General features: G+C 46.3%; 1 protein-coding gene across 3 annotated transcripts in view; it reads left to right on the top strand.

Moving 5' to 3' along the window:
- CNTNAP4 (contactin associated protein family member 4) overlaps nt 1–22786 on the top strand; it is a 2124586-nt gene that overhangs the window by 1650153 nt on the left and 451647 nt on the right. For all 3 annotated transcript variants that reach the window (XM_069227637.1, XM_069227632.1, XM_069227640.1), the window contains exon 13: nt 18289–18486. In XM_069227637.1, the coding sequence (XP_069083738.1) occupies nt 18289–18486 (198 nt within the window). The remainder of the gene's footprint in view (nt 1–18288; nt 18487–22786) is intronic.

Genomic DNA, 22786 nt, shown 5'->3' on the forward strand with positions numbered 1-22786 from the left:
TGTACAACAGTGACGTGTACCAAGCATTTTGCAAACGCCGCCATCCTTTGCTAAAAGAATGTCTAAGGCAAGCCGATTTTGAAGAGTCATAGCTCTTTCTGCAGCGAGTTCAGCATCCATCAGGATTATAGCTCCTGAAAACTTAGTCAGCATGTTATCCACAATAGTAGACAACCTTTGTATTTTGATTGAATTCAATATGACTCCCACTGAAGGAATCAATGCTCCAAATATATCTCCTACCACACCAGAAGCTGTCTCTCTCTTCTGAACATGATGTGATTCAGACAGCTTTGGAAATTTCGTTAAGTCATCCAGTTGGTAAATCTTTGGGAACACTATTCCCAAGTAACATCTCCCATACCATCCTTTAGGAAGACGATATTAGGCGTTGAGTCCACAAATATAATATATCCCAGGAATAACCGGGTCTTGTCCATTCAGCATGAACGTCCACTTAGGTTGAAACAAAAACGTATGTTTGCATTCACTCGTTCCCACAAAAACTGTGTCATAGTATGATTTATGTCTATGTATACAAAATCTCCCTACATGCAATGTATCTAAAGCTATTTTCCCTTGTGTCTTTATTGCGGCAAAAGCATAGTTATCTACGGATGTCCTTTTGTGTAATTCCTTTTCTAATTGCTCCTTCATTTTTTTCCTCCTATCATCAGTGCGGTCTAAGAAGTTTATCTCTACCTGTGAAAGCAAGCATGTAAGGTTCTCTCTATGTGCGTGTGCTGTGTGAAAAGGTGACAACGGCTCAAAGAATTCTCTCATTAATTTGAAATAATATTCTCTAGCGATTTTACTCAGGTACTTAATTATGGGGACATATGCAAATGTAACATCATAATTAGAGTAAAAATAATGAATGTACGTCTGACCATAAAATCTGGACGTTATTATACTACATGTAATCCCGTAAGTAAGAGGCATGCTGTGATACGTTACCCCTTCCACTACTGAGGTAGGTATTTGTGTACACACATAACAATCTTTCGCATCCATGGTCTCAACATACTCACTCAGCAAGCGATAGAAAACGTTAGATGAAAGTTCCTTCTTATCATGCAAATGTCTCTCGTCTCGTTCGAGTCTCTTCAGAGCTGTTAGTTCAGTAACAATAGTAGGTTTAGAAGTAGAAGCATCATTCTTCTCACTCTCATTTTTACCATGCATTCCAAGAACTATTGCTATAATGATTAGTACGCATGCGGTTATTAAACCTATACACATGTATTTTCAACACTTCATTTTACGCCCCTGTGTAGTGAAGCTAGTCATGATCTGTATAGAATCAGAAAGTTAAAGACACTTTATCAAAACGGATTTGCAGATATTTACAAAGAAGCTGAACAAGTTCAATGTTCACACAGTTTTCTTTGGCAGCTTAGTCTCTTATCGGTTAGCAGCGTTGTCTCAAGATCGGTTTCAAAGTCAATCAAGTTAGCAATGTCTTAGCCGGTTGAAAAGTCAATCAGGTGATCAATGCCTTTAATCGGTAATGTTCATGAAGTTTTATTTCTCATGTGCCAAAATGAAGTTCTGCCTCTTCCTTCTCGAGACTGAGGGATACGAATTCGTCTGACCAATCGTTATTGGCTAAGTATGCCCACTCCGGACCAGAATATCTTTTGCTCGGTATCCTTTTTCTTTTCAATTTTGCATCTCTCTTTGATTCTTTCTCGCTGTTACTTTCTTCCTTGGCCAAGTCTTTCTCTTTGCTTGGTGCTGCTATTGCGTCAGACACTTCCTTTCTTTTCTCTTTCACTCTTGGCCCTTCACTGTCGTTCAACGTTTCTCTAATTCTTAATTTTACTGGCGATATGCTTGGTCTTCTTTTTGCACTGTGTCCACTTGATGGACCTGCAATCTCTTCTGAAGGAGTTTGAGCAGTTTCGTTCTGTTCTGCCTTGTCCCCTCCTTCTGGGGAGTCAATCAGGTTTTCCTTTTCTTTTCCTGTATCGTCTGCTTGTGGGAAAGCCCTCCTCTGATCAGGCTCTCCTGCTTCTTCACCTGTTTCGAGCCCTTTGTCACCGTTACTTTCTTCAGGCTCTTTGTCACTTTCAGCTGTTTCAGGCTCTTTGTCACCTTCCGGGCCCTCGTCACTCTCTGAGGCTCCTCCTTGGTCTTCCCCAAATGAATCAGTTGCTTCGTCCTCAGATATTATTTCTCCCTCCTCTATTTCTGCCTGTTCGCTTCTAGTTCCTTTTCGCTCTATCTCGGCGCTTGGCACTTTGTTATCAGACACTGGTGATTTCAGCGCTTCAACTTCTTCATCTGTGGGACACAATACCCTCTTTGTGTGACTGGCGTGAATCCAGTTGGGAACTCCCGCACACTTCACAGCGGTGGTAGTCGTCAGAATCACTTGAAAAGGTCCTTTCCAATGGGGTTCCAAACACGACTTCCTCACATGCTTCTTTATCACGACCCAGTCACCTGCTTTCAGGGCGTGTCCTGGACCTTGGATCGGTGGCAAGGTGGTTGCCTCCACCTGGTGAGAGAAAGAGCGGACCACATCAGCTAGACCTTTGCAGTAGTCTAACACCATATCATCTGTAATATTCGAAAGAGCATTTGCAGGAACTGCTGGAAGTCTCATAGCTCTGCCCCTGAGGATCTCGTGCGGGGACAATCCAGTCTTTCTGTCAGGGGTGTTTCTCATTGACATTAGCACCAAGGGCAATGCGTCAGGCCATTTTAAGTTTGTTGATGCACATATTTTCGCCATCCTTGATTTCAATGTGCCATTCATTTGCTCCACTAGACCTGAGGCTTCAGGGCGGTAGCTACAATGCAACTTTTGCTCAATGTTCAGCACTGCACAAAGTAATTTTATTACTTCGTTATTGAAGTGACTTCCCCTATCTGATTCTAAGGAGATCGGAAATCCGAAACGTGGTATTAACTCTCTCAAGAGTAGTTTTGCAACTGTGAGACTGTCATTTCTGCGTGTAGGGTATGCTTCAATCCAGTGACTAAAAATGCACACAACCACCAACACATACTTCAAGCCTCCATGCACAGGCATCTCAATAAAGTCCATTTGCATCCTGCTGAAGGGACCCCCTGCTCTTCCAATGTGGCTCAAATTTACTACGGTTCCCTTCCCTGCGTTCATCTGTTGACAAATGACGCAACAATGGCAAACTGCTTCAGCAACTTGACGGAATTTGGGGTTAAACCAATCAGTTTTAAACAATCTAATCATGGCATCCCTCCCAAGATGAGCTTGTCCATGGTAAAATCTGGCTATCTGTGTCAAAAGGCTGTTTGGTAGAACAAATTTCCCTTCACTTGAAACCCATAATTCATCTAGTCTCTTTACACATTGTGATTTGGTCCATGAGAGTTTCTCATCCTCACTGACATCATTCTGTAAGGATTTCAATTCGTCCATTGTATCTACAACCTTTAGAGCAAAGATTTTGCTTGGTTCGAGTTCTGGCTCATTTATCAAATTCCATTCATCCCTGAGCAATATACAGTTCAATGCGCAAAACCTTGCGACTTGATCCGCATATCCATTTCCCAGAGAAACATAGTCTTGTCCCTTCGAGTGTGCACTGCATTTTACCACTGCTACTTCCCCTGGCAATTGAATGGCATGTAACAATTCTCTTATTCTTTCACCATTTTTCACTGGTGATCCTGAAGAGGTCATGAAGCCTCTCTGTGACCACAATTGTCCAAAGTCATGCACTATTCCAAATCCATACTGACTGTCAGTGTAGATGGTGACTTTCATCAATGCAGAGAGTTGGCAAGCTCTAGTAAGGGCTACCAATTCCCCTACTTGTGCAGAGTAAACTCCTTGAAGCCAAGATGCTTCCAGAACACCTGTTACCGTGCATACAGCATATCCTGCTTTTAATATTCCCAGGGCATCTCTCAAACATGAACCATCAACAAAAATGACTTGATCATTTTCTTCCAATCGGGTATCTTTCATATCAGGTCTTGGTTTGGTGCAAAATTCAGTCACCTGAAGACAGTCGTGCTCGATGTCTTCAGCGTTCTCAATTTCGGCATTTTCACTGGGAAACAAGGTTGCTGGGTTCAACGTAGTGCACCTTTTCAGCTGCACATTAGGTGACCCCAGAATTATTGTTTCATACCTTGTGAGTCTAGCACCAGTCATGTGTTGTGTTCGGGAACGCGTCAAAAGTATCTCGACTGAGTGAGGGACCATGACTGTTAAAGGGTGTCCCATCACTATTCCTTCACTCTGAGTGAGGCTGATACCAACTGCGGCTAAGGCACGCAAGCACCCTGGCAGTGCTGCTGCGACCGGATCCAAAGTAGCTGAAAAATATGCTACTGGTCTGTTTACGCCGCCATGGGCTTGGGTCAAGACAGACAAGGAACACGCATCACGTTCATGACAAAACAATGTGAAAGGCTTTGTGTAATCAGGCATACCTAAAGCTGGAGCCCTGCACATGCACTCTTTCAATTCAATAAAAGCATCCATCTCATCTCCTTTCAGCTCTATTTCATCTAGCGCATCCTTCTGGGTCAGTTTCAGTAAAGGTTTTGCTAGGGTTGAGAAATTGGGGATCCATTGGCGACAGTAGCTCACCATTCCCAAAAACATTCTCACCTTCCTCCTCGTCTTTGGGGGACTCATTTGAAGTACACTTGTTATCCTTTCCTTCATAATTCTTCGTGACCCTTTCTCTATTTGGTGACCCAAATATTTCACTTTCTTCTGGCAGAACTGTAATTTTGAAGGAGACACCTTGTGTCCATTCCTTCCCAAATGGTTCAATAGGGCAATGGTGTCGGCTGTGCAGTCACTTTCAGTCTTGGATGCAATCAGTAAATCGTCAATGTACTGTACTAGGGTTGACTCGAATGGCAACTCCAACGCTTCCAAATCTTTCTTTAGAATCTGATTGAAAATTGATGGCGACTCCGAAAACCCTTGAGGAATTCGACACCAACTGTAGACTCTGCCTAGGAATTTGAAACAAAAGAGAAATTGGCTGTCCTCATGAAGAGGCACAGAAAAGAATGCTTGTGATAAGTCGATGACTGAGAACCACTCAGCATCGCAGGGAACTTGAAACATTATCACAGCTGGATTCGGTACTACGGGACAACATTTTATTATTATGTCATTTATTTTCCTCAAATCCTGAACAATTCGAACCTTTCCACTCGGTTTTATTAGTCCCATGATTGGTGAATTACATGGACTGCTTAACACCTCTTTCAGTACTCCCTGTTTTACAAACTCATCAATGAGTTGGGCGACTTTCATGAGGGTGTCTTGTGCCATATGGTACTGTGGGGTCTGGGGAAAGGTTACATTGGGTTTTACAGTCACTTTCACTGGTTCCACTCCTTTCACCAATCCCACCTCTTTTCCTGTCATATCCCACACTTCTTTTCCGACTGTTTCCTGTAACTCAGCAGGAATATCTGCTTCAGTGATCATCGGATAAAGGGTAATCAGGGGATACTCTTCATCGACAGTCTCCATCTCATTCCCTCCTACACTGTCCTCTTCTTCCCCATCACTGCTTGTCTGAATTTTAATTCCATCGTTTGAACACATAATCGAACATCCCAATTTGCACAATAGGTCTCTCCCTAACAGTGATATCGGGCTTGAGTCACATACCACAAATTTATGTAACCCTTGGTAGTTACCAATTCTGACTTGAACTGGATCTGTGATTGGGTTCGTCAGGTACCTGTTTGCTACTCCCACTAATTGAACTGTTCTCCCTGAAAGTGGCAAATTCGGTACTTCAATGCTCCTGACAGTGGAACGTGTAGCTCCTGTGTCAACCAAGAATGAAATGCGATGACCCATAACTCTTCCCTCCACATACGGACCATTTTGATCAACTTCCAAGGATGCTGCAAGCACACAATTTCCCTCCTCATCTGAACTTTCACTCTCCCATACATCATTTATTCCATTCTCGCTGTGTAGTGGGAATTGGTGTACTGTGTCATTTTGACTCATTCCCTGACCCGTGACCTGTTGAGGAACCATTGCTTGCTGCTGATTCATTGGTGCTAAGGGTATTTGCATTTGCTGATTAGGTACCATAGGAAACTGCTGTTGCATTGGCTGCAATTGTGCCATTTGCACACGGGGCATTTGCACCTGTTGCGGTTGCATGGGTTGTAAACCCTGCAGCTGGTTTACATTGTTTTGGAAATTTGGGTTTGGACCTCTCAGTTTCGGTCCTCTCATAGTCTGGAATGTATTGACATCATTGTTTTGCTGACCTACACCTTCCTGCACCACCATTGGGCACTCCCGTTTCCAATGCCCGACAATTCCGCACGTGTGACATGGCATCACCTTCTTCATTGCCTGTATACCATTTGGAATCATAACGGTATTCAAATCAGGACCATTGTTCACAAAACCTCCTCGGCCTCTGCCTCTCATCTGCGGCTGAAACATAGCATTTCCCTGCTGCTGCTGCTGCGGCATCTGTTGTTGAAAACCTTGCAAACCTTGTAAACCTGTCTGAGCTGCTCTGAGCTGCATCACCATCACCTTTTCTTTCAATCTTTTCTGCTTTGTCTCAATCTCATCACTGCAGTATTTGGCATATTTCAACACTTCATCAATCGACTTTGACTGCCAACAAATCAAATGTGTTTTAATCATCTGGCTGATATCGGGTCTCAACCCTTCCACAAACCTGAACACAAAATGGAGCATGTCCTTTGCCTCAATCGTTTCCGTGCCACTGTAATTCTTAAACGCTTTCAACAACCTCTCATAATACGCATGTATAGACTCTTTAACCTCTTGGGCGGTCCTGTCAATCCTTTGCCAATCCAAATTTTTCGACGCAACCTTGGTTTTCAAGTGCTCGATCACCTTGTGGTACAAACTCATTACCGTAGGTGATGGCGCACCTGTGTCCCTATCTCTCTCTGGTTCACTCGTCGGCCAACCTACAGCCCTTTTACAATCTTCCCACAAATCTGCCGGAACCACAATTTCAAATAAAGTATTCAGGTCTTCCCAGAGACATTTCGCGTCGAAATTACGATCTCACGGCAGGCGTCGCGTCGATTTCTCCTCTAGCGGTCGGGCGGCGTTGTCCTTGCGAAGCCGTGCGTCGGATTTTCGGTCGTCCCAAGAGCGTTGCGTCGATCAGCGTCGGTGTGCGGCTTTTTTCTCGCCGCGGAACAAGCTGTCCGTCGAAATTTTCGGCGCACGGAGCGTCCAAGTGAAAGAGGGAAGTCTTTTTGGTCCTGAGACTTCAGGGAACAGGAGGCAAGCTCTATCCAAGCCCTTGGAGAGCACTTTCACAGCCAGACAAGAGTTCAGCAAGGCAGCAGGCCAACAGCAAGGCAGCAGTCCTTTGTAGAAAGCAGACAGGTGAGTCCTTTGAGCAGCCAGGCAGTTCTTCTTGGCAGGATGTAGTTTCTGGTTCAGGTTTCTTCTCCAGCAAGTGTCTGATGAGGTAGGGCAGAGGCCCTGTTTTATACCCAAATGTGCCTTTGAAGTGGGGGAGACTTCAAAGAGTGGCTAAGAAGTGCACCAGGTCCCCTTTCAGTTCAATCCTGTCTGCCAGGGTCCCAGTAGGGGGTGTGGCAGTCGTTTGTGTGAGAGCAGGCCCTCCACCCTCCCAGCCCAGGAAGACCCAGTCAAAATGCAGATGTATGCAAGTGAGGCTGAGTACCCTGTGTTTGGGGTGTGTCTGAGTGAATGCACAAGGAGCTGTCAACCAAGCCCAGCCAGACGTGGATTGTAAGGCACAGAAAGATTTAAGTGCAAAGAAATGCTCACTTTCTAAAAGTGGCATTTCTAGAGTAGTAATATTAAATCCGACTTCACCAGTCAGCAGGATTTTGTATTACCATTCTGGCCATACTAAATATGACCTTCCTGCTCCTTTCAGATCAGCAGCTGCCACTTCAACATTGTAGGAGGGCAGCCCCAATGTTAGCCTATGAAGGGAGCAGGCCTCACAGTAGTGTAAAAACTAATTTAGGAGTTTTACACTACCAGGACATATAATTACACAGGTACATGTCCTGCCTTTTACCTACACAGCACCCGGCTCTAGGGGTTACCTAGGGCACACATTAAGGGTGACTTATATGTAGAAAAAGGGGAGTTCTAGGCTTGGCAAGTACTTTTAAATGCCAAGTCGAGGTGGCAGTGAAACTGCACACACAGGACTTGCAATGGCAAGCCTGAGACAAGGTTAAGGGGGCTACTTAAGTGGGTGGCACAACCAGTGCTGCAGGTCCACTAGTAGCATTTAATCTACAGGCCCTAGGCACATGTAGTGCACATTACTAGGGACTTATAAGTAGATTAAATAGTCCAATCAGGTATGATCCAAAGTTACCATGTTTAAAGAGGAAGAGAGCATATGCACTTTAGCACTGGTTAGCAGTGGTAAAGTGCGCAGAGTCTAAAAGCCAGCAAAACAGGGTCCAAAAAGTGGAGGGAGGCAGGCAAAAAGTTAGGGGTGACCACTCTAAGGCATGTCAGGTTTAACATGTGTCCCCCCCAGCTGAAAGTGGGGAGAGCTACCCGACCTCCTGGGAGCTCTCATCGCTAAGGCGGAAGTATCTGGCGAGACCATCAGCATTGGTGTGGTCAACCCCTGGGCAATGCTCCACCGTAAAATCCATCCCCTGTAGGGAAATGGACCATCTCAAGAGTTTTGGATTCTCACCCCTCATCTGCATGAGCCATCTGAGGGGCGTGTGGTCTGTCTGAACCCGGAAGTGAGTCCCAAACAGGTAGGGTCTTAGCTTCTTCAGTGCCCAGACCACAGCAAATGCTTCTCTTTCAATAGCACTCCACCTTTGTTCCCGTGGTTATAATCTTCTGCTAATAAAGACTACTAGTAGGTCTGAGCCCTCCTCATTCAGCTGTGCTAGAACAGCCCCTATGCCATGCTCTGAAGCGTCTCTCTGAACAATAAATTCCTGGGAGTAGTCAGGGGCCTTGAGCACGGGGGCCGTGCACATGGCTTCCTTCAGAGAATCAAAGGCTTTCTGACAGGCCTCTGTCCAATTCACCAACCTAGGTTGTTTCTTGGAAGTGAGTTCAGTCAAGGGGGACACAATGGTACCATAGCCCTTGACGAACCTGCGGTAGTATCCAGTGAGGCCCAAAAAGGCTCTCACCTCAGTCTGTGTTCTAGGTGGTTGCCAGGCCTTGATAGTTTCAATCTTGGCCTGGAGCGGCTGCACCCTTCCACCACCTACGAGGTGTCCCAAGTACACCACGGAACCCTGCCCAATCTGGCACTTACTAGCCTTGATAGTCAGGCCTGCCTGTTGCAGGGCCTGAAGCACCTCCTTGAGGTGGAGCAGGTGTTCATCCCAGCTGGAACTGTAGACAGCTATGTCGTCTAGGTAAGCTGCACAGAAGGCATCTTTACCAGCTAGGACCCTGTTAACCAACCGTTGGAAGGTAGCGGGGGCATTTTTCAGCCCAAATGGCATCACCCGGAATTGGTAATGGCCATCAGGGGTGGAAAAAGCAGATCTTTCTTTAGCCCCCTCAGTCAGGCCGATCTGCCAGTACCCGGAAGTAAGATCGAACGTACTGAGGAACTTGGCAGCGCCTAGCCTGTCAACGAGCTCATCAGCTCGGGATGGGGTGAGCATCAGTCCGGGTGACTGAATTGAGACCCCGGTAGTCCACACAGAACCGGAGTTCTGGTTTCGCACCTGGGGCGGTAGCCTTGGGAACCAATACCACAGGGCTGGCCCAGGGACTACTGGATTTCTCAATAACCCCCAAAGTCAACATCTTGGAGACCTCCTCCTTGATGCTGGCCTTCACCTTATCTGACAGCCTGTAAATTTTGTTCTTTACAGGAGCACTGTCACCTGTGTCAATGTCATGCACACAGAGGTGGGTTAGTCCAGGTGTAAGGGAGAACAGGGGGGAGAACTGCTCTAACAGCTCATAGCAGTCCCCTCTCTGTGTTGGAGTCAGGGAGTCAGAGAGAATGACACCACCTACTGACCCATCCCCTTCTTTGACAGCGGGGAGGTCGGGGAGAGGTTCACTCTCCTCTTCCATGCCCTCATCGGTGACTAGGAGCATACTGACCTCAGACCTCTCAAAGTGAGGTTTGAGCCGGTTGTGATGGAGGACCCTTAGGGGTTGCCTAGGGGTCTTGAGGTCCACTAGGTAAGTGGCCTCCCCTTTATGCTCCTTGATCTCAGAGGGGCCAGTCCAGCGGTCCTGGAGAGCCCTGGGCTCTACTGGCTCAATCACCCAAACTTTGTCTCCAGGTGAGAACTCAACTAGAGTGGCCTTTTGGTCGTACCACTCCTTCATCACCTCTTGACTGGCCTCGAGGTTACTCTGGGCCTCCTTCCAGAAGCGTTGGGTTTGTTTGCGGAGGGCCAGCATGTAGCTGACCACATCCTGGGGAGGGGCTTGGGGAGCTCTCTCCCAGCCCTCCTTAACAATGCTTAGGGGTCCCCTGACAGGGTGACCATAGAGAAGTTCAAAGGGGCTGAACCCCACCCCTTTCTGGGGCACCTCTCTATAAGCAAACAACAGGCAGGGTAAGAGGACGTCCCACTTACGCCTCATGGCCTCAGTCAGGCCACCAATCATGCCTTTCAGGGTCTGGTTGAATCTCTCAACCAGCCCATTGGTTTGAGGATGATAAGGGGTGGTAAACCGGTAGGTCACCCCACACTTATCCCACAGGGTCTTCATGTATGCAGACATGAAGTTTGTGCCCCTGTCAGACACGACCTCCTTAGGGAATCCCACACGGGTAAATATTCCCATCAGGGCTCTGGTCACCACCTTTGCAGTCACTGTTCTCAGAGGGATTGCCTCTGGATAGCGGGTGGCATGGTCCACCAAAACCAGGATAAACCTGTTGCCCAGGGCAGTTTTGGGGTCCAAGGGACCAACAATGTCGATGCCCACCCTTTCAAAGGGGGTGCCAACGACTGGGAGTGGGATAAGGGGAGCTTTAAGCCGTTTCCCTGCCTTCCCACTAGCCTGGCAGGTGGGGCAAGCTCTGCAGAAGTTATCTGAGGCTTTCCTCATTCTGGGCCAATGAAAGTGGGTGTTAAGCCTGTCAAAGGTCTTGTCTTGGCCCAGGTGTCCTGCCAGGGGAATGTCGTGAGCCAGGCCTAGTAGGAATTTCCGGTAACACTGGGGGACCACCAGCACTCGGTGTGGCCCAGGACATGGAATTTTACGCTCACTGTAAAGGAGATCATTCTCCCAGTAAATATGGTGAGCGCCAGAGGCGTCACCTGCTGCGTGGTCTGTGGCCTGCTTCCTCATACCCTCAAGGGTGGGGCATTCTCTCTGCGCCTTGCAGAATGCTTCCCTGGTTGGCCCCCCCTCACTTGCCAGCCAGCAAGTTCAGGTAGGTTACCCAGGGCAGCTATGTCCTCCCCGGTTTGCTCGGGGGCCTCCTCTTCCTCAGGGACCTCGTCTACCACCGTGGGAACATTGGAGGCGGGTTTCCCGCGCCCCTGGCCCCCCTCTTGGGCGGCGGTCTGGGCCATTTTTCCAGGCTCCAGACGCCCTTGACTCCCTTCCCGGGCAGCCATGGACCTGGTGGTCATGCAAACCCACTCAGGTAACCCTAACATCTCCAGGTGAGATCTGAGCTCTACTTCTTTCCAAGCAGTGTGCTCAAGATCATTGCCTAACAGACAATCTACAGGCATGGCAGGACTCACAGCTACTTTCAGAGTACCAGATACCCCCCCCCCACTCAAAGGGAACCAGAGCTACCGGTAGGTGACTCTCACGATTGTCAGCGACTATGACCTGGTGGAATGTACTAGGGACTATCTGCTCTGTGGACACCAGCTGACTCTTGATAGTAGTCATACTGGCTCCTGTGTCACGCAGAGCCTCCACCTTCTGCCCATTAATGGTGACCCACTGCCTGTACTTGGAAGTATTTCAGGGCATGTGGGCTTTGGGCACCATTTCTCTTTCTCCCAGGGACACTAGGGAAATCTCTACTTGCTCCCCAAAGCTATCTGGGTCCATCTCCCCTCCAAGCGCTACACTAGTTAGCCCAGGTGTCTGTCCGGTAGTGGACGGTGTCCTTTTGGAGCACTGGGGGTCGCCTTTATAGTGACCATACTGGTAACATTCCATACATTTGGGGTTGGATTTCCCTGACTTATCAAATGTCCCTGGCTTCTTCCCAAATCTAGAGAAGGAATGGTTGCCACCCCCTCCCTGGGAATTCTTTTGGGGGCCTTTTGAGAGTTCCTTATCTGTAAGTTTATCTCCCCCCTCTTTCTTCTGTTGGGAACCCTGACCACCTTTGTGGGAGTCCCCCCAGGTACCTTTTTGGACACTCTGGTGCTAACCCAGAGGTCCGCCTCCTCAGCAAGCTTCCTGGGATCAGTCAGCTTACTATCTACCAAGTGCTGGCGCAACTCTGTAAAAGTAGTATTAAGCATATGCTCTCCCAGAATCAAGTCATATAACCCTTTATAGTAATTTACTTTGTTGCCCCGCACCCATCCATTCAGTGCCTTACTGGAAAAGTCAAAGAAATCTACCCATGTTTGTGTGTTTTGTTTGGTGCTGTCCCTGAACCTCTGATGGTATCCCTCAGGAGTCAGCCCAAACTTGGCAAGTAAAGTGGCTTTCTGAAGTGGGTATGTGTTTTGATCAGGTTGATCCAATGTGAGAAGTGTGTCCCTCCCCAATGGCGGCACATAACCTCACATAGCTACCCCCCATTGCCCTTCAGGAACCTCATGAGCCCTTAGTGCAACTTCATAAGCAGCTAACCATTTATCTATGTCATCTCCCACCACAAAACTGGGCACCGCATTTTTGGGTATACAAACCTTCTTTTCTCCAGCAGGTCCTGTCTGTATGCTGCCACCATTATTGCTGGATTCAGACTGTCTCGCCTTGATCTCCAGCTCCTTGAGACTCAGTTCATGAGCCAACAATAGTTTCTTTTCAGCCAAAGCTCTTTCAGCTTCCACCTGTTTGGCTGCTCTTTCAGCTTCCGCTTGTTTGGCTGTTCTTTCAGCTTCAATCTGTTTGGCTGCTCTTTCAGCCTCAGCTTGTTTGGCTTCTCTCTCTGCCCTTCTCTCCTCCTGTTGAGCCTCAATTTTCAGTTTGGCATTTGCAATTGGAACTCCCTTTCCTCTCTCCTTTCCTCTGCGGTCAGGCTTTGCATAGAGACACTGCTCCCTGGTCTGGAAGGGGGCACAATTGCAGTGGTAACACCATCCACAGATAGTGAAAATTCCCCTGAGGTGCCATTTTCTGGCTCCTCTTCCTCATCATCCTCTAAATGGGCTTCTGCCCAGGCCCTCAGCGCCACTTGAAAGTCCTCCTTTCTGGAGGCCCCTTGGGTGGGTACCCTCAATGCCCTGCAGAATCCTCTTAGTTGTTTGACCGTATATGTATCCAACTGGACTAGGTCAAAGTCCCCTGTCTGAGACCCAGTCAGAGACATGTTGAGTGAGGATTTAGTTTTTGAAAATTGTCAGGAAAAAAAACGGATTTGCAAAAAGAGATAAAAAGCCAATTTGACCTTCAACTGTGGGTAGGTAGTTAAATACTTAGCTACTGTATGTCACTGCACAAAGACAAGTCCTATCCTCACCGCTGATCGCCAATGTTAGAAATGGGGTTTTTGGTTGGCAGTCAGGTTACCCCCTGTCCAAGCAAAAGCCCTCACTCTAGTCAGGGTAAGTCACACACAATCCAAGATTATACTGTGCCCACCCTCTGGTAGCTTGGCACGAGCAGTCAGGCTTAACTTAGAAGGCAATGTGTAAAGTATTTGTGCAATAAATGATACAATACCACCATATAGCACTACAAAAATACACCACACAGTGTTTAGAAAAATATATAATATTTATCAGGATAATTGTAGGTCAAAAAGAATAAAGTTTGCAATGGGAAATTGTACAGATATCACTGAAAAGTGATATAAAGTGTCTTAAGTCTTTAGAATATAAACAAAGTCTCTTTCAAGCACAAGTACCTGGTTTAGAGTGGAAAAATCTCCTCAGAGGGCCACAAAAGAAGAGGTGCGTGGAAAAAGGGTGTGTGCGTCGATTTCTCCCCAGCACACACGGACTTGCGTCGTTATTTTCCACGCGGGGAAGTCGTGCGTCGTTTTCCGGCACGCGGACAGTCTCTTTTCGTGGATCGCAGGGATTACCAGATGTCCCGGGTCTGTGCGTGGATTTTCCTGCTTGTTTTCCGGCTGCGCGTCGTTCTGCGGGGCTGCGCGTCGAAATTACGATCTCACGGCAGGCGTCGCGTCGATTTCTCCTCTAGAGGTCGGGCGGCGTTGTCCTTGCGAAGCCGTGCGTCGGATTTTCGGTCGTCCCAAGAGCGTTGCGTCGATCAGCGTCGGTGTGCGGCGTTTTTCTCGCCGCGGAACAAGCTGTGCGTCGAAATTTTCGGCGCACGGAGCGTCCAAGTGAAAGAGGGAAGTCTTTTTGGTCCTGAGACTTCAGGGAACAGGAGGCAAGCTCTATCCAAGCCCTTGGAGAGCACTTTCACAGCCAGACAAGAGTTCAGCAAGGCAGCAGGCCAACAGCAAGGCAGCAGTCCTTTGTAGAAAGCAGACAGGTGAGTCCTTTGAGCAGCCAGGCAGTTCTTCTTGGCAGGATGTAGTTTCTGGTTCAGGTTTCTTCTCCAGCAAGTGTCTGATGAGGTAGGGCAGATGCCCTGTTTTATACCCAAATGTGCCTTTGAAGTGGGGGAGACTTCAAAGAGTGGCTAAGAAGTGCACCAGGTCCCCTTTCAGTTCAATCCTGTCTGCCAGGGTCCCAGTAGGGGGTGTGGCAGTCGTTTGTGTGAGAGCAGGCCCTCCGCCCTCCCAGCCCAGGAAGACCCAGTCAAAATGCAGATGTATGCAAGTGAGGCTGAGTACCCTGTGTTTGGGGTGTTTGTGAGTGAATGCACGAGGAGCTGTCAACCAAGCCCAGCCAGACGTGGATTGTAAGGCACAGAAAGATTTAAGTGCAAAGAAATGCTCACTTTCTAAAAGTGGCATTTCTAGAATAGTAATATTAAATCCGACTTCACCAGTCAGCAGGATTTTGTATTACCATTCTGGCCATACTAAATATGACCTTCCTGCTCCTTTCAGATCAGCAGCTGCCACTTCAACATTGTAGGAGGGCAGCCCCAATGTTAGCCTATGAAGGGAGCAGGCCTCACAGTAGTGTAAAAACGAATTTAGGAGTTTTACACTACCAGGACATATAATTACACAGGTACATGTCCTGCCTTTTACCTACACAGCACCCGGCTCTAGGGGTTACCTAGGGCACACATTAAGGGTGACTTATATGTAGAAAAAGGGGAGTTCTAGGCTTGGCAAGTACTTTTAAATGCCAAGTCGAGGTGGCAGTGAAACTGCACACACAGGCCTTGCAATGGCAAGCCTGAGACAAGGTTATGGGGGCTACTTAAGTGGGTGGCACAACCAGTGCTGCAGGTCCACTAGTAGCATTTAATCTACAGGCCCTAGGCACATGTAGTGCACATTACTAGGGACTTATAAGTAGATTAAATAGTCCAATCAGGTATGATCCAAAGTTACCATGTTTAAAGAGGAAGAGAGCATATGCACTTTAGCACTGGTTAGCAGTGGTAAAGTGTGCAGAGTCTAAAAGCCAGCAAAACAGGGTCCAAAAAGTGGAGGGAGGCAGGCAAAAAGTTAGGGGTGACCACCCTAAGGCATGTCAGGTCTAACAATGTTGTAGGCACATTCTTCCACTTTACCATCCCAAATCTTATTCAGTACTCACTGCAAATCCCAAATCACACACAGTACTACTCTGTTGTTTTGTAACAGGGTTTTGCTCTGCATACTTCACATACATATCCACAGTTACATAACAAAATCACTATTTTCTTTTTTTTTTACTTTTAAAAATCTATCAACTAGAATAAGGTAAAACATCTGAAACAACTGAGGCTAGATGTCATATGTGTTTAGTTGAGAAGTGAACGTTTTCAGATAGAGGAGTGAGTGTGTCTTAAAGTGAGCTGTGATTTAAATCTCACAAGAGACTCGAACAGTCTGTCCCACAAGGCAAACTGATTCCCATAATTAATCCCTGATTTAAGCTTGGTAGCATAGCAAAAAGAGAAAGATCTTTCAAATAGTAATTAAATGTGGTGCATGGGCAATAGCTAGCCACAACTACAATACGGGTAAGAGAAAATACATTTCAAATGTCCAATCCACATCAAGTAAAAGGCAAAAAAGTAACAAGAAAAATTACACAAAAATGATAAAGGAATGAAACACATTATGCCACCTCATCACCGAGCATCCCCTCTCATCCCAAATATATATGGTCTCCAAAGGGGCAGGCAGGAGGGGGGACTGATCTGCTGATGGTCCAGGACCTTTCTGCTCTACCCATGGGTGCCTGGAATGGAACATTTTGGGGATTTGCCTGGTGACAGGTATCCCGGCAGAACCGGAGCCCTATACGGTGCCCTGGAATGTGTTGGTATGGAACTGCAAGTATTACCCATCCCTCTGTGTGCGGGAGGGGGAAGTTGCCACTAAGGTATGCCCCGGATGTCTGTGGATGAGGCATGGGCAATGGATGAGGAAAAGGAGCTTTCTGGCACTTTTTGCATTCTAAGTGTTGGGCTGTAATAATGGAAGGTGGAGACAACTGTTGTATTGCTTGCACAATATTGCTGTTATGCTGATCTGACGTCCTGTATTCTCACAGCAAGAATGCCTGTCTAACTATGGTTATCATCGCTGACTGATACTCTGTGAATAAAAGGCTACACCATGGTTGAACCACCTTAATTGCAATTGCCTGTCTCCTTGGGAGTCGGTTCAGTGGGGGGGAGGGGACAGCGACTTGCACGTTGTGAGTGCACAATAGAGTTTCAGGAGCTGGGGATGGAGATGAGCCAGAAGGGTCTTACATCTGGTCAGTCATGCCTCCTGTGACTGACAACAGAGCTAGTTTCTCAGACCGGACGATGACCATATCCTTATATGTCCCATACTACCCTGATGGTCTTTCCCTACCCTACTCCTGTAGAGACATTGCAGGACAGCTATGTGTGAGCATGAAATGAGCCTGTCGATGTCTCCGGGTGCATGTTTCTGTTTGAGTATTTAGCAGTGGCATTCACATCTATCTAATCCACGCAATTTTTTTTTTTCAAACTTAGTTAAGAATTCAGAATGTATATAGGCATGGATCAAGCCATCTGTAGAGCAACATTTACCTTAGTAACGTTTTTGACAAATGTAGTTGAGTCAATGAGCGTTAAAAAGCACCCTTTGCCAGGCTCTCCCCATATATTTGATTGAAGAATAAACTTCAACTGTACTCTGAATTTGTATTTTTTATTTTGTTTTCACCCAAGTTAGTGTAATTAAAAAACACTAAATGCCCTTTTCTCTGCAAGAACTTAAAAACGTATAAGATATGTTTATATCACGTTATTTTGCCCACAAGATTTTGGTCGTGTATTTAGACTAGTCCCGGAAAATCGCAGTGCAACAACCTCCCTCCTCTAAAATGCTATTTATCTTCAACGAGCGTTCTTGCTTTAAGATGCCACACTGGTCCTTAATTTCTACAAACACTCCTTCAAAGTGCACCTCAAATGCACTATTAAGGTATTGCATTGTGTACCACATGTTCGATGCGGAGAAACCAGTGCCTAGTCCCTTTCCTTACGGGTTTTATTACTTGGGATAATGCCACACTAAATACTTGCATTGTGCTATGGATCTGAAGAGATGTGGAACAGGCAAAAACTTGAATGATTTTAGAGTCTGAAAAAAATACTGAGGAGCAACTGTACAAAATCGGAGGAACACATTGATCGGGTGTCAAGGAAAGACGTGACAATGTTGGGCAAGAGTGTCCAAGAAGTCGCTCGGATTCTGTGCATGTCATAAAAAATATATGTTGTTCTTTCTGTCCACAGGTGTCTCTGGGATATTTAATATTAATGAAATAAGTTATGTATCTCTGATTATTTACCGTATGCCTCTAGCTGTGTCTGTCTTTATGGAGTCTATTTTTGTTTGCTTGTCGGCCCGCTAGGACGCCAGGTTTAAAAAATGTATCACTAGCAAAAATAAACCCGAAATAAAAATTGTTCTAATATGATGTGCTTTCCCTTCCCGCATTTTGCACACGCTGGTAATGCCTCTGGCGAAAAATGGCAGAAGTAAACTTAGCCTCCTTTTCAATTAGAATGTCCTTATCCTTGCCCTGCTCTTCTCCTCACGTAGGCTAACTTTCTATTTTGCCTTTTTCCATGTCATCTGCAAGATACCGCATGGACCATCATGCAGCACAACCACAGCGACTTGATCAGGGTGAAAGGCTCCAATCGTTACCATCCGCACACGCTGTCTTTCAAGTACAGCGCCAACCCAGAGCAGCTGCAGGCCACAATTATCCATGCAGAACACTGCGAGCAGGAGCTCGCTTACCACTGCAAGAAGTCGCGGCTTTTAAACAAGCACGGTAAGTGCAGCATATGATGTCCTTTACGCATTATGTTTAACTTGCCACGTAGACATCTTGATGGGCTAGGGCTGTGGCCCTATGTAATTGCCAGCAAACTAATGTCACCTTGTGACTTTTAAACTCTGAGCAGCCAGATGTGACGTCCTCCATGAACAGCGGACTCGTTAGAAGTGCTTTTGTGAAGAAGAATCCTTAGTGCCCTCATCAGCCCCATACAGCAGAATAATTATATTTTCAGGTCTACCCCTGCAAAACTGGACTTGATTTAACGAATACTGTTATGGAGATTACTTTAACGTTGTTTCTGCAAGCATAGCTATACTGCTTTAAGAACAGAAACATGGTCAACATTTCTTCATGACATTAGATAATGGTGAGCATGTACATTTATAGTCCAATAGGTTCTGAAATGTATGTTACGAAACACTAGATAACATTCATTTTGAAAGCTCTTCAATAGCTGTAATTAAATTCATGTGTGTGACCACCGCACTCGAGTCTCTTCTTATGTAGACTGACAATAATATCTATAGCAGGATAGCCTATAAAGAACTGTCACCAGGTGCTGTGTTATGAGGAGTACTACATGCACCCTCCTTGTAGGCACCCTTTTTGTAATGCCTGCTCTAATGTAATGCCTACAAGTTCCCTCTGCCTCAGTTCTTTGAACTATGCACCTCCTAAATGGTGCTGATAATAGGCACATTCATTTTGATGTGGAAAACAAGACACCAAAGTGGACTAGAATCACCATCTGTCTGCACAACACCTCATACTGCTTTTTAGGGAGTTTATTTTCCTGAATGAATAAGGAAACTATGGTCTTGATGCTTGGTGGAACGGATTCAACCTCCGTCTGCCCTGAATGATCCAGAAGTCTGGATGAGCCTTCAAACACCCCACTGAAACTGCAGTCCTTAGGAGTCATACTCAGTGCTGAGCAGTCTTTAGCTTCCCAATAAACACTGTGCTGAAGGGCATCCATTTGCAGCTTTCCCTTCATGGTAAATCACAAGTGATATCCCTCTGTTTCAGCCTTTTATACGATCATTAGGTTATCACATTTGCTTTGTTTTTGTGGGCCTAATGTGATGTAAGTCTTTAAAGGTATCCTGGACTTTTGCACTGGTTGGAGTTTTATTGTTTGGGAATATCACTAAAATATGGTGTCTTCTTTTTGTTTCCTTCAGTTTTGTATGCTTAAAGTAAAGGTGCTGGGTTTAGGAGCAAGTTTTAGGTCTGATTTAAATATTTTATACACAGAAGAGAATCTGCAAATATTAATATTTGTTCTTTTGGCAGTGTTTAATTTCTTCATTTATTTGTGAACTGACTAGCTCTTGGCTTGGCCATTATGTACTATCACACTTATCCACGGACATAGAATAGGTAAGACACTTTCACACATCAGTCACCATTTCTAACAGGTCAGTATTGATAGCAGGTCAACTGTTCAACACCCTACGTGCCTTCGCCATGTACATGGGACAATGGTGAAAACATCAAATAAAACTTTCCACATACCAACAAAAGTCACAGCTGTAAGGTGTCCCACTGTAATGTTGTAAGGTGTGCCATTGTTTTGTTTGATATCTTTAGCTAATACTGGCTTTTTACCCAACTGCATTTTACTGCTGGAATTTGCGAGCCCATAGTTGCAATGTTAAAAGCACAATTTAACCTCCAAGATTACAATGTGATCTCTGTTAAAACGTTGGGATTCACTTAAATTGAGACATTCACCATGCTGACAAGCCAAGAGCCCAAACCAACACCCAGACCCCAAGACAGCTAAGAATATCCTCACAACATCAGCATCACCTTAATGTAGTAAGGAAAATAGTGCAGAAAATCAGTGGCAAGGTTTATAATACACTGAGAAAACACCACTGAAATCCAAATTCAAATAGTGCAGAAAAGAAGAGGCTGCATGCTTAAAGCATCAAGCTTCAGGTGCCTTAGAATCCAAGGCTGCAAATTAATCTGGTGTAATTTGAAATTTTAAAGGTTTCACAAGGTACCATGTTGTTGATGTCATTGACCACTCCTACAATGTCATAATATTCAGTAAGGAATAGATGATTGACTCCCAACTGTGTCCAGGAATTTGTTTATTAAAACATTTGCATTTTTTAATCCATCAATAGCTGTGTGAACCAGAAAAGGTCCTGACAGAGAGTGTATGAGAGCTAATGAGATGTGAAAGAGGGACATGATTTGAGTGTGTAAGAGTGCAATACACAGTCTTTTTATGCTTAGAACAGTCTATCATAAGTCCATTGGATACACTGCCAGTGGGAAGACAGTACATACCATGCAACAGGTTTCCTTTAAATTAAATATATTCTTTATTTGAATCACTATTAACACTGGAAAAACGCTGTTTTTGTCTATTTTGGGAGGATAGGCAGCTCAATAAATAGTCATTTTAAAATATTTGGAAAACACTGAAAAAACAACACTGAAATCCACAAAAATAAATATTGAAAGCCTAAGCTTACCTACCATATACTTGAACTGGACCAAAATATGATCTACTGCGCAGACACCGCAAATGCAATAAGCAATTTAATCTATCACAGTTTCTAAGTCCCCCTGCACCCAACTAGTACATGTACTAGACAACTGAAGAACAACAGGCCGGCGGTAAAAAATTTGGAATTACGACAGTGTCGGAAACCGCCAACAAAGACAGCCACTTTAACACTCCGACTGCCACGGCGGTACAAACAAACAGCTTGGCGGTCACCGCCAACAGACAGACGGGAGACAATGTACCGCCCACACTATTATGACAGGCCAATCCACCACCTTTTCCGGGGCGGATTCACCGCAGATAAAAACACGGCGGAAACAGGAAATTTGAAGGGAAAACGCTCACCTCATCACACTCCACGAGGAAGGAGGGCACCATGGAGCCGGAACTCCATATTCTTCCTGCGCTAGTCTTCCTGCTCCTGTACCAGGAGCACCAACGCCGGCGGTGAAGACCACGGTGAGTACTGCACCTACGACATAGGGGAGGGGGGAGGCAAAAAACAGACACACACACACGCAACACCCCCACCCCCACCCTCACCCACTACAACACACACACTAATACAGCATGTCCAAACATTACAGTAACACCCCCCAACCCCCCCAGAAGAATGCAAAGACAAAAGGAAATGAGTGTAACCATTGTATAATATCTAAATAGAGTAAGCAAAAATATACATATCTACACTATTAACAAAATATACACCACGAATAGTAGTCCAGGTAATACACCATTCATAGTCCGTGGACCACTGGGACCAAAATGCATGGGCGAGGCCCACACAAGATACCCGAACATGACCGAGAGAACACTGCAGGGGCATCAGATAGAAATACAACAGGCACCTCAGGGGGAAGGGAAGGGGGGGCACCTCAGCCGGATGAGTGCACGATGCCAGATCCACGAGGGGGCTCCATGCCCATTGATGTATCCTGGGGAGTGCAAAGCCACAGTCTCTCAAGTCTCTCCAGTGGGTGGTTTGCCCACAGTTTTATCCTGGGGAGTGCAAAGCCACAGTCTCTCAAGTCTCTCCAGTGGGTGGTTTGCCCACTGCTTTATCCTGGGGAGTGCAAAGCCACAGTCCCTCAAGTCTCTCCAGTGGGTGGTTTGCCCACTGCTTTATCCTGGGGAGTGCAATGCCACAGTCACTCAAGTCTCTCCAGTGGGTGGTTTGCCCACTGCTGTATCCTGGGGAGTGCAAAGCCACAGACTCTCAAGTCTCTCCAGTGGGTGGTTTGCCCACTGCTTTATCATGGGGAGTGCAAAGCCACAGTCTCTCAAGTCTCTCCAGTGGGTGGTTTGCCCACTGCTTTATCCTGGGGAGTGCAAAGCCACAGTCCCTCAAGTCTCTCCAGTGGGTGGTTTGCCCACTGCTTTATCCTGGGGAGTGCAAAGCCACAGTCTCTCAAGACTCTCCAGTGGTTGGTTTGCCCACTGCTTTATCCTGGGGAGTGCAAAGCCACAGTCTCTCAAGTCTCTCCAGTGGGTGGTTTGCCCACTGCTGTATCCTGGGGAGTGCAAAGCCACAGTCTCTCAAGTCTCTCCAGTGGTTGGTTTGCCCACAGCTTTATCCTGGGGAGTGCAAAGCCACAGTCTCTCAAGTCTCTCCAGTGGGTGGTTTGCCCACTGCTTTATCCTGGGGAGTGCAAAGCCACAGTCCCTCAAGTCTCTCCAGTGGGTGGTTTGCTCACTGCTTTATCCTGGGGAGTGCAAAGCCACAGTCTCTCAAGTCTCTCCAGTGGTTGGTTTGCCCACTGC

The sequence above is a fragment of the Pleurodeles waltl genome, chromosome 1_1 (genome assembly GCF_031143425.1).
Source record: "Pleurodeles waltl isolate 20211129_DDA chromosome 1_1, aPleWal1.hap1.20221129, whole genome shotgun sequence".
NCBI classification, from domain to species: domain Eukaryota; kingdom Metazoa; phylum Chordata; class Amphibia; order Caudata; family Salamandridae; genus Pleurodeles; species Pleurodeles waltl.